Genomic DNA, 12,998 nt, shown 5'->3' with positions numbered 1-12,998 from the left:
GTCTCACATACATGTATGACCCTGCTGAGCTTCTAGGATCAGATTGGGATCTGGTGCCTTTAACGTATTTAGGCGGTAATATATAGCCTAAATGGTGGCCATAATCAAATGTTTTAAGGTTTATTCCGATCTCTCTGAAAATACTGACATCAGGACATCAGGACTGCAAATTAACTGACATTGGTAGTTGTGTTAAGATTAAGCAGATAAAACAGATTAAGCTTTATAGAATGCTCTAACCCATATCATCTTCAATTTAGTGATGTTATCTGCTAATAACAATAACAACCTGAAATGTAAGGTTGAGTTTCCATCCAATTAGTTTTTAGTTGGTCATTGTTTTGTGATGTTTCATTATGATTTGATGCTGCAAATTAGATAACAATTGAATTATATATTTCCTATTCTCCCCTTTTGCTTACTATATGTGGTGAACGTTGTTCCTGGGTATATGTTCCCAAACTGCCATAAATGGTTCAGAGCCAGATAGTTTAGAAAGACATCTGGCCCAGCACTGTGTAGTTAAATAAGCATCTGTCCTCATTTTACTGACAAGTGGCCTCTACATCTCAACCCAAAAGGAAGGGGACACGTTTCCCCTTCAATGTAACCAGGACTCTTTCTTATTCTCATCAATGGGCTGAGGCAAGATATTCCCTTGAGGCTGCCCACAGCATATATGGGGATGAGTTATTGTGGGAGCAGAAATAGTGGGACACTAGTTACAGTTTTGAGGTAATGCTCTGAATTCTGCTTTAACCATTTGTCCAGCAAGGCTCTTCAGTATGAAATGAAATCACAAAGCGTGTTATGCTGTTCACTTTCACAGTCTGTCACATTAGTCTTTGAGAATGGCCAAAGCTGTTAACATTTTACAGATGCTGTAAATTTGGAGAGAAAGGGATTGGGTTGGGGCCAATTCTCATATCGATATCAATTTTCATTTAGAGCTTGAATTAATGAGCCTTTGCTGTTCTCATCAGATTTAAAAACTTTTACTGCTAGAATGAGATCAGTGAACTTTCATTTTACTATCCATTTCTCCTAGCCAGTGACTGTTTTTCTGTGACCTTGCTAAAGTTCCAGATTTTAGTTGATTTGCCATAAAGTTTCATCCAGAAGGACGAATTAATAGTTCAGTTCATTCCAAAAAAAAAAAAAAAAGCTGAGGATGGTGCTTAACGGTAGTGTCAACAACATTTTAATAACGTTTTCAGTAAATTCATGCAGGAATTTTTCCAAAGTTATGTCTCTTTAGATCACCCTGTTTATGCAAAAGTTATTTGGGGAAGACAAGGCTAGCAGTTATTACTTAAGCATTTAAAGAGTCAGCAAATGGCTTCTGCATTATTGTTCCCACTCCTTCTCATTCTAATAATGGAAAATGGCCATCTTGTTATATTTCTTACTATACCTGGCATGAAAAATATTGCATTTCATTACATAATAGTTGCACTACCCCCTTTCCCCTTTATAAGGGGGGGGGGTGTAACTATTGTGCAGTGAAATTTTGGAAGGCCTATGGGGCCTCCCTTGCCTGGCAACCAAAGGAGGACCCATAGGCCTCCCCTACTGCTGCACATGGACAGCCAAGCATTATGGGACCTCTGTCAGCTCCCAGCCAAGGGACACCCCATAGGCCTCACCCACTGGCACATGTGAGCAAGCGAGGTCTATAGGGCCTCCTTCCATGACAACTCCCGTAGGTCTGAGGGGTAGGCACACTTTCATCTGCCCCTCGGACCTATGTGGGCTGCTCCAAGGATCAGGCATATGGGTGGGAGTGCAACTATTAAACGATGAAATAAAAACTACTAAAATTGGGTATAACTATTATGCAAAAGTGACTATTTTGCAATGAAATACAGTTCCTTGATTCACAGGATTCTCTATCTTCACTGTAGATGCTTGTGTGTTCTTGGTCAAAACATTGTACCTACTACCATAAATATGGGTCTTGTTGCATCTTAAAGACTAGCAAGTTTTAGCATAATCTGCATCCATAAAATCTCAATAAATATCCAAATACAACTGGTTAGTCTTTAAGGCTATCTAAAAATGTAAGGCAACTCCATACGTCATATGTCCAAATATATTTTTGCATGTCATTCTTTCCCAAAGTCCACTTGGAGGTTTGGATGGTACAGAAGCATGCATGTGTATTGTCAACTTTCTTAGATGTGTATATAGGGATATGTTTATAGCTATGGACCCGAACTTCAGTGGAAAATGGGAGGAGGATGGAAAAACCAGGACATCTAAAAGGCATCTGAAAAAATAAGACAACAGAAGATTAGCCAGTATTGTTTCTACCAAATCAGGACAGTTGGAAGGCATGTTAGAAGATACTAGGAGAAGAATTTTATTTATTCATTTATTTATTTTATATACCGCTCTTCTCCCGCAGGGAGAAATGCATGGTTTCTTCTTCCAGACTTACTGCTGAGGGGCCTTAAGAGGCCAGTGCATCAGAAGTGGTCTGGGCTTCTCTACCAGAGATTTCCTTGGGAATCCTTGAGAGTGGGATAACCTAGACAAGAAATGGTTTGCTACAGGAAAAGAGACTCATTAACAGATTATTTCCCAAGACACTTTTTCAATGACCCGGCAATGCAACAATGCCTGGCAAGCAATGATAAAACTAGAGCCCAAAGGGAGTAACGTATCACTCTAGCACTCTATTGGCATGGTGTGATAACACTCTTAATCTTCAACTAAGCACTTAAGAGTGATTTAAATACCTTAAATGGTGTATAAATTGACTAAATAAATAAATAACTTATATATTTAAAATTTAAAGTTCTTTGTAGTTCTGAGTTGATCAACCAATCTGATTTTTCAGGTGATATTGGATGCTTTCTAGTTAAGAGGCAGATGGTAATAAATTTTATTGATATGGCAGAAAGTGGAAAAAATGGCCATTTGTTCTGTTAAATGCAGCAATGGGAAAAGGAAGACTACAGTAGCATGAATCACATCTTCAGCTCAATGCTTTACTCGGAAACAGGAAAATAGATAATTGAATCAGTCCTAGGTTTTAATCCACTTTATTGCACTGTTTTATTCAGTTTCAGAGATTTATGACAAAATCTAGTTTTTTATCAGTTAAAAATATATAACAGGAGATGGCAGATGAATGCACAGTCGTGGTGCAGTGAGCCTTAAAGAATACATGTGGCTCTCAGTTGTAATGAACCACAAGCTGGCTCGGTTTCATTGGGTTATGTTTGCTTCCTTTGCTATTGAAAAAGTAGAAGTCTGGGTGGTTGCCAAGCAGTCACAATGATAGCCATGACTGAGTTGTATTTATGGAGATACTCAAGGTATAGATGACCAAAGCTAGAGCTTACAAAAAGGTTCACAATCTGCACACGTACACTCTGCCTCCCCCTTCACTTGCTATGTCTTTTATACTTGTCATGTCTGTCAAGTATAAAAGCTTTGGAAAGACCGTGAGGACTCCTCTTACACTTTTAAATCCTGCTCCTGGAACTATCAAGTTTAGGTAAGCAAGCTTGTGATAGAAATACATTTTTAAGTCAGGTTAACCCATAGCAGGTAATTTTCATGGCAGCAGGGTAACAAAGCCACTCTGGTTTTAGTCAGAGCTATAGAGGATCTATCCAAGGAGTTAAAGAGGTCCAAATAAGTCAAGCAACTTGGATAGTTCCTTTGGATTTCAGACGAAGCCCAGAATGGATGACCACCTAATTGTGAGAGAACTCACCACCCACCATTGATTGTACTTTAGTACAGCACTGTTCAAATTGGTGGTCGATAGACTGGTGCTGGAGCCTAGGGTGTTTTGAGGAAAGAAAGGGGCAATTGTTGCAAATGTGCACAAATATGGTGCTTATTTCTGGCTTATTAGAAAAAAATAGATCCTAGTCTCCCACATCAGATAGCTAGAGAAGCATTCCTTAGAGCAGTGGTTCTCAACCTGTGGATCCCCAGGTGTATTGGCCTACAACTCCCAGAAATCCCAACCAGTTTACCAGCTGTTAGGATTTCTGGGAGTTGAGGGCCAAAACATCAGGGGACCCACAGGTTGAGAACCACTGCCTTAAAGCATATGGCTGCATTAGCAGAGAAAGGATGTATTTTCTTCTGAGTCTTTCCTCGAGATGGGACGGCCTGGAAAAAAACCCAGAAAAATTCTTCTGGTTTCCCCTCCAATTTTCCAGCCCCCCCCCCCATTTTTTCCAGTTTTTTTTTCCAGGCCTTCCAATCTCTAGTCTTGGCTGTATGATCCAACAGCTGATCTGTTATATGCTGCCTTGAAATTCTAACAAATGTTTTAGGAAAGAACTAAATAGAGTGGCTCAACTATCAGTCACTTCAGGAGACCAGCTTTACCATGAAGCAGGATAAGTATTTTGCTTTTCATGCCATGTTCAGGGCAAGCAATCTGTTTACTATCATGTATTATTTAAAATGTGTTATCATGGAATGTGCTAGCTACTTTCTAAATGGAATGCCTAGACTAGAGGAAGACAACACTGTTTGGCCAGAAGTTATCCTCCTGATCCGCATTGATCCCTGCACACCAAGTCCGAATACCTCATTTTTCTCCTGCAGTTATTCTGGATAATATGACTCTGGGATGCTTGTAGAGCATGTCAGGGATATTTTCATATGTTGTCAGATATTGTGGTGCAAAAATACCTCAAAATGTGCCATTTTAAAAAATTGAAGTCTATCAAAGGACTTCAGGGGCCACAAAAGTAGGCTCCAGTTGCTGCATACAATCCATAGTTCAGTTTGCCCAAACCATTCTTCCATTTGAATTCTATACATGGTCTTTGATTTAGGTAGCTGCCCTATTGCTCTAACAAATTGGAAAACAGGCTCTTTCTTGAAGGATCCCTTTTTATTGTTGGAATCCATACTCTAAATCACTCTATATGATGTAGTGTTGTGTCAGCAATTTGGCAGAATTATTTAAGATCTTGACATATTCAGTAATATACATTCATGTCTGTAGGGATGCCATATCACCAAATAGATATCAGGAAATGAATATGCTTGGAGTAATGTTGATAACATGAAGTGGTAAAGAGTAAAGAAAGGATTTTCCCTTTCCTCTTTCTGTATGCCAAGAAGAAACTTGGTGCAGCACATTGTTTGAATTCCAATGTAATATTGCTGGTGCTTGTTTTTAAATTTTGTTCTACTTTTAATCTTAGATAACACTTCAAAAGGTGTATACATTTACTCCTTTCCACCTGGAAAACCCAGTAAAGACTGGTCAGTACAGATGCAGTATTGACTGATGTTGTTAAGACTTCTAGCAGTCCAGAGCAGTGTGTGCTTTTATTCACCCAGATGCTGCCAAACATCACCATTTGTAAACAAAATTCCTTCTTAACCAGAATTTTCTAAGCAGTTTCAGTCTCTGGTTTTGAAATTACAGCTAACTGCATTATGGTTGAAGTTGATTCAGATGCACCAAGTTGAATTTAAAAATGAAGGTGCATAATCAAACTACTTTTTTCTGAAGAAGCCTGAGTACTGAGCAAATCTTTCTCTTTTCTTTGAATACTAGGGAGAAGTGTCTCCTTCCACTCCAGCTGGCTTTGGAAAGCAAGAATGTGAAGCTGGCCCAGCATGCTCTAGCAGGGATGCAGGTATATGAGAATGAAGTCCAAGTACATTTGGATGCTCATGTGAATTCGGAAATCTAGACTGTAGAATTATTCGGGGCCAAATGTGAAATTCCATATTTTCTTAGAGCACAGTATAAAACCACAGTTTTTCTTCCTGTCTTAAGGTTGTTACCTATGCCCACTGGTTCTAGAAATCCTTTCCCAGTTTCAGACTCTGGATCAGAAAGAAGGGTTTGAGTACTCTGGCCCTGTGTTACTTTTGTGCACAAAACTTTCACTTGTTCCAACATTGACTCCTTTTGTTTGTAACCTGGTTGTAAAATTCATCTAGATCATATTGATCATGTAGAGCAGGAAGGATAAAATATGCCTGCTCTTCTGTTTTGGGTCAAGGAGAAATTGTGACTTCCCTCCATATATAGTCAGAACACCTATCCTTTCTTTTTACTTAGAATTGACATTGACTCAGTGCAGAGTGTTGGCTTTCATGTCATTGAAGAGATGAAGTGCAAATGAGCTATCCAAGGTGCTGAGTCTCGGACACAAAACCTAGCTTCAGCACCTTGGATAACTCCTGCAAGAACCAGAATAGATTTGCTACACTACAGACAAAGAAATAAGCCACCTCCACTATGTTGTTCCAGATAGAAAGACTTCTGTCTTTCCCTCAAAGAATGAGAATTCATTGCACATCACAGAGGAAGCTTGTGTGCTTATAGACGAAGCTTATAGACGAAGGGATATAGATTGATTTGATAATGATTTAAAATAGGACATGTTCGGTTCATGCATACATTCAAGTGATTTACAGTCATGTATCTCTGAGGCTTTCTTCCCCCATAAAAACCTGTCTCTGATGACAAAGCTTGAAAAATAAGATAATTTCGCTGATAAATATGGTTGCTATAACAGTATTATGTTTCAGGAAAATCAAGCATTTCTAAGGCTAAACAGATCCATATTTCTTTGTAGAAGCTACTCTCTGACGACCGCTTTGTATCCATGGAAACAGACTCTGATGACAAGCAGTTGCTTAATCAGATGCTGAATGCAGTCAGAGTGACTCCTTCTCTCAACGAAGATCTGCAAGTAGAAGTGATGAAGGTGAGCATTTTACAGACGTCAGTACTGGCAGGCTTGCAGGGGAGACTTCCTGTCTGACTCAACTTGGTAGCTCTTTTGGAGATGTTTGCATTGTTGGCCAAATTTCCTATGTTAGAGTCCAGGTCAACTGAATGTATTTTTGTAACAAGTTGAAATCTTATTGGTTGTTGTATGTTTTCCAGGCTTTATGGCCATGTTCCAGACTTCTGGAACATGGCCATACAGCCCGGAAAACATACAACAACCCTGTGATCCCGGCCATGAAAGCCTTCGACAACACATTGAAATCTGCTTGCCAATATAAGCTTGAATCTCGAGAGCATCAATTCATTCTTTCATTGTTACCCTATATTTAGGTCAGCAGATGTTTAAAAAACACCATCTAAATTCTTATATTGGGAGAAAGGTGAGATAGAACAAAATAAACACAGTAAAATAAATATCTGCCTACTGTTGCTTGATCTACAGATGTGGAATGGAAGTGGGCATGAGTGTACTAGCTTGTCTCCTCTCTACCATATCTGTTTGTTTGTATGTCTATGTATGCATGTATATATGCATTTATACACACACAAACACATACACATTTTAAAAATGAAAACACATTACAAAATACATACTTTAAAAACCTCTTATCTGCCACTACTAATAAATGAAAACAAAAAAATAATATAATACCCAAGCTAAAAATAACTAACACTAACCATAAACACCTAGCCTACAATACTAGCTCCTCACACACAAAAACGCATAGAAGTTGACTTCCCAAGATCTAAGCCTAAGTGTTTTCACAGACACAGGACAACAACAGGAGGGAATCCTGTATCTGTGAAGCCTCTCTGTGTGATATCTCCTGATTGTCTCTAGATATTCTTCTTCATAGGAAAAGTAACAAAAACAGGATGTCTGTATGTGAACCTAGCCAGCTTCATGCTGCTTTCCCTTCTTTTGTGTAGACCTACATGAAGGACTGAATACATAGGTCAACTGTTGATTGAAATTGTTTTGAATATCCTGATATTCAAATCCTACCACAATAGAGCAAGAGAGTCCATCATGTTGACCACAAAGCAAAATCCCTGGAAAATCATGATTCTTGCTCACATGGAAAGGAAAACCCACCGATGAACAGGAATTTCTCCTCTTTAGGCATGCTGCTTTCCATGTGAGGAAAGTAATGGCTAGTCTATGCATTTACCTGCTCACATAAAGAAATATGGGGGGAAAGATAATTATGGCTCTAGTGCACAATATACAACATGTATTGTTGTGTTTTATATCAGGCTTTCAAAACTTAACAGTATGCCAGGGAGCCTGGACTTTGTTTACAATGTACCTTTGAGAGGAATAAGAAGAGAAAACCATAGCAGATCGGCTTGCTTTTGTTAAAAGCATTAAGAAATTATCTGTAAACTTGCAGAGATATACTGGAAATGCACTTTCTTAAATTAGACTCTAGAGATGAATAGCCTTTACTGCTGTGCTCGCAAGATGCTTTTAGAATGAAGTAGTGTTTTATTTTTGTTTTGTTTTTTAATTTTCCTGTTGATGTGTTTAAGTTATTATGCTCCATCTGCAAGAAGATCTGCCATCTTGATGTGAACAGCACCAGATTTAGTCATTTGGGGGGGGGGGGGGAACCTTGTACCAACCTAAAGACTACTAAGTATTTAGGCTAAATTTGTATTAGCAAATGCTTTTGTGGGTCACAGTCCATTTCTTTATAGAATGAAGCATACTGATATAGCTATCTCTCTGAACCAGAGTGATACAGAGATCTCTGTGAAGATTTAGTATCATCCACCTTTTCTGCAGCTAAGCATTGTTATGGTTGAGCCCTATATTAAAATGAAATTTTGGTTGATATACCATTAGGGACATACCAGACATCCTTGTGTGTAAGTCGACCTCATGTAGAAGTCAAGGGCATGTTTGGGGGCCAAAATTGTGGATTTTGATATAATCCAATGTAAGTCTGTGGTTATTTCACAGCTGGGAAAAATTCATTGTCATCTCAGGGGGCAGCCCCCCCTGTCCTCCCCCCCCCCCGCCCCCCCGGCATCCAAAAAGGTCAGAATCTGTGCCATGATGGAAAATGGGTTGGTGCATCTTTTAGGTTTCTCCAGGGCAAACTTAAGATTTTACCTTTCACCACTCTACTTTTTAGAAGAGTTAAGATATAGTAGATAAGTCAATTTTTTGACTAAGATTGCTGGACTTTACATGAGCATATAGAGTATATAGCCTTAAACTATCATTGTGTATGTAGCTGTTTAGGTCAAGGCAAATAACAAAATTCAGTACCTCCATCTACTACAACTCACTCTTAAATTCATCTACTTTTTTCTGGTTTGGTGTCCATCACACCTATGACCATTCAATGGGTAATTAATTCTTTTGTTTTCCTTTTGTGTTTTGTCACCACATAGTAACCTGAAATTTGGAAATGTTTATCTGAGTTTGCTTTTACAAGATTTAGAAATAGTTGAAACATGATGTAAAGAAAAGCACAAAATAAAACAAACCACTCTGCACTTAATAGATCATGTTATCTACACCATTCATTAATACATATTTTTATAGTTTTTTTTCTGGGGGGAGCCCCAAATTGTTTGATGCTTAGCCTTTTAGCAGATAAAGCTTTCTCCACTATTTTATCACCATGCTAGTGAAAATATTTGAAGATTTAAGCATTCTTCCAAGGTGAAAAGCAACTGACATCCCAGAGTTATATACTTTCTCTAGGATGATCTGAATGGGATACTGGGTGTCTATTTTCCCTGATGTGCCTTAATCCTGCACCATTCAGTGCCCCAGAAAACGTGAAACTGCTGAGAAGGCTGCTACATGCAAAGAAGAGAGGGAAATGGAAATAGCTAATTAATCCCTGCTCAGCTTTTTCCCTCAGCTACTGTCAGTAGTGACCTTTTCCACTATTTATGAGACTTTTTTCCTTACTGTTAATTAAAGTGATAAAGAACCCCTGGGCTGGTGCTATGAATACCTCTCACAATATTAATAGACAGCGTTTCTTGTTTTTATCCTGACTCTAAAAAGACTAATTTTCATAAATTAAGTGGGTCTCTGTGGTGTGTCACATCTCATGGAAACAAACAGAAGCCTCATAAGTTACTAAAAGTATAGACAATTACACATAAAAGGACATGATTAAATAAGGATGTTTAATACCTGTTTTCACTTGATGACCATCAGAGTCACCTGTTCTATTTGAGACAGCTAAATGGCCTTTAAATTGAATGATATAATAGGTACTAGTACTAATTTTCATATTATTTCTCACAAAAAGTCTGCTAATTCCTTTTCATAGATGGTGGTAATGTAATTTACTGAGTAAGAAATGGATGCTGCAGTTTCAGATTTCCCCCCTTTTGAATCTTTCCAGAGTCATTTGCACACATGAAACCATAAGTGCAGCCCAATCTTTTAGCCATGTGGAACTTGGGAGATTTAAGCTCAAATTCTTGTTGGGCCTTAAAATTAATGGGGTAACTTCAGGTTAGCCAGGGGAGAGTAATATATTCTGCATTGAATTTAGGGATGTAATTTCATTCTCAATGGAAACAAGAAATAATTTTAGAAATGTTCATCCTGTTATAAGAAGGTATTCAATTACAAATCTATGTAATATTAAGTACTGTGTTGCCCACATTTTACTAGCATGTTTGCAAGCATATCATGGGAAATCTTGTCAGAGGCCTTATCAAAATCAAGATATACTATATCCACAGCATTCCCTTTATTTACCAAGTTTATAATTTTATCAAAAAATGGAAAAGATTAGTCCGGCAGATTTGGTTTTTGAGAAATCTATGCTAGGTTTTGGTGATTATGGTATTCCTTTCTAAGTGCTTACAGACTGTCTGCTTACAGATCTGCTCTAGAATAATTTCTGGTGTTTATGTCAGACTGACTGGGCAGTAACTATTTGGGTTCTCTTTTCTTACTTTTTGAAGGTGCAGACAACATTTGTCCTTCTGTTCTACCGAAATTCTCAAATATTATTTCCAATGGCTCTGAGATTATTTCTGCCAGTTCTTTTATAATTCATCTTGCAATGGAGAATGAATTCATTTAAAGTCTCCAAGTATTCCCATACTGCTTCTTTACCTCTTCTGTGCTACATTTCTCCTTCTGCATCACCTGCTCCTTTTTCTCCAGGATGAACACTGTTGTCCTTTTGGGAGAAGACTGAGGCAAAGAAAGTGTTCAAAATGTCTGCCTTTTCTGTGTTCCTCTTTAGCATTTTGTCATCTTCTCCATGAAATGGTCTTACCATTTCCTTGTTCTCCGTTTTGCTATGAATTAACTACAGCTCTATTTACTGAAAGTTTGACCATCTCTTCCAGGAAGACCTCTTTCAACTCCTCAGAATAGTAGACCTACACAATGACACCTCAGTTATTCTCTTCCCCCTTAATTTTTATCTAGATGCTCTCAATCTGGCTTCCAGGAGTTAATTCATGGATCTCTTCACAGATGTAAATTGCCTTGACATATAATGCTGCTCCTCTTCCTTTTATGTTTGATATATTTTTCAGTAATAGGTTATACCTCTCTGTCACTATGTTCCAGTCATGAGACACATCCCACTGGGTGTCAGTGATGCTTATTTTGTCACATGGTGGTGCAATGTGGTAAACCTTTGTGCCAGAACTGTTGACTTGAAGGTTGGGTTGCTCACCTGAAGGTTGCCGGTTTGAATCCGGGGAGAGCATGGATGAGCTCCCTCTGTCAGCTCCAGCTCCCCAGGGACATGAGAGAAGCCTCCCACAAGGATGATGAAACATCAAAACATCCAGGCGTCCCCTGGGCAACATTTGCTTTGCTGTGTTAAATTTAAAAAATTGTTATGTAAAATTTACAGTAAGTAAAAGGTGATATAGGATTCCTGCAAATTAGACAGTAAAAATTGTGGGATTTCTTGTGTTTTGTATCACACTCTACTTTCAAGGATCCCCAAACCATATTTACAGAGTGAGAGTTCAAGACCGGGAGGCTTCCCCTCAACATATTTACCTAGTCATATTTAACAGAGTAGCTCTTGCAATTAGTCTGTTTTATAATAAAACAGCATAATGCAGTTAATAGGCTAGTTGCATTGAAACAGCATCATTTCAAAATCCATATAAACTGTATCGCTTGGTCTACCGCATCTTTCAGACATACAAAATACATAAAGGCTGTTTTTATTATAGGAATAAAAGATTGATTTTGCTGTCCATAAAGACAGGAATTCATTACAATAACCATAAAGAGAGTAATTAGTAAACGAAGACATCTAGGAAGGCAGAGTTTCTTGATAATAGAAATAAGGACACACAATCATTACTAGCAATTTGCACATAGGTTATTCTTCTTTAAAAAAAATCATAGAATCATAGAATCATAGAATAGTAGAGTTGGAAGAGACCTCATGGGCCATCCAGTCCAACCCCCTGCCAAGAAGCAGGAAATCGCATTCAAAGCACCCCCGACAGATGGCCATCCAGCCTCTGTTTAAAAGCCTCCAAAGAAGGAGCCTCCACCACAGTCCGGGGGAGAGAGTTCCACTGCCAAACAGCCCTCACTGTGAGGAAGTTCTTCCTGATGTTCAGGTGGAATCTCCTTTCCTGTAGTTTGAAGCCATTGTTCCGTGTCCTAGTCTGCAGGGCAGCAGAAAACAAGCTTGCTCCCTCCTCCCTATGACTTCCCCTCACATATTTGTACATGGCTATCATGTCTCCTCTCAGCCTTCTCTTCTGCAGGCTAAACATGCCCAGTTCTTTAAGCCTCTCCTCATAGGGCTTGTTCTCCAGACCTTTGATCATTTTAGTTGCCCTCCTCTGGACGCTTTCCAGCTTGTCAACATCTCCCTTCAACTGTGGTGCCCAGAATTGGAAACAGTATTCCAGGTGTGGTCTGACCAAGGCAGAATAGAGGGGGAGCATGACTTCCCTGGATCTAGACGCTATTCCCCTATTGATGCAGGCCAGAATCCCGTTGGCTTTCTTAGCAGCCGTATCACATTGCTGGCTCATGTTTAACTTGTTGTCCACAAGGACTCCAAGATCTTTTTCACATGTACTGCTGTCTAGCCAGGTGTCCCCCAAGATCGTTTTGAATTCTGCTCCTTTCTTCTGGAGTGTTGGCTATCCCTCCCAGTTTGGTGTCATCTGCAAACTTCATGATCGCGCCTTCTAACCCATCGTCTAAGTCATTAATAAAGATGTTGAACAGAACCGGGCCCAGGACAGAACCCTGCGGCACTCCACTCGTGACTTCTTTCCA

General features: G+C 39.0%; 1 protein-coding gene across 2 annotated transcripts in view; it reads left to right on the top strand.

Annotated features, from left to right (window-relative positions):
• The window catches only part of arfgef3 (ARFGEF family member 3), a 94,103-nt gene that overhangs the window by 14,719 nt on the left and 66,386 nt on the right, over positions 1-12,998 (top strand). For both annotated transcript variants that reach the window (XM_062978251.1, XM_062978252.1), the window contains exons 3-4: positions 5,546-5,627; positions 6,579-6,710. In XM_062978251.1, the coding sequence (XP_062834321.1) occupies positions 5,546-5,627; positions 6,579-6,710 (214 nt within the window). The remainder of the gene's footprint in view (positions 1-5,545; positions 5,628-6,578; positions 6,711-12,998) is intronic.

The sequence above is a fragment of the Anolis carolinensis genome, chromosome 1 (genome assembly GCF_035594765.1).
Source record: "Anolis carolinensis isolate JA03-04 chromosome 1, rAnoCar3.1.pri, whole genome shotgun sequence".
In the NCBI taxonomy this organism is placed as follows: domain Eukaryota; kingdom Metazoa; phylum Chordata; class Lepidosauria; order Squamata; family Dactyloidae; genus Anolis; species Anolis carolinensis.
The sequence above is the reverse complement of the archived record's forward strand: the minus strand, read 5'-3'. Positions and strand labels throughout refer to the sequence as shown.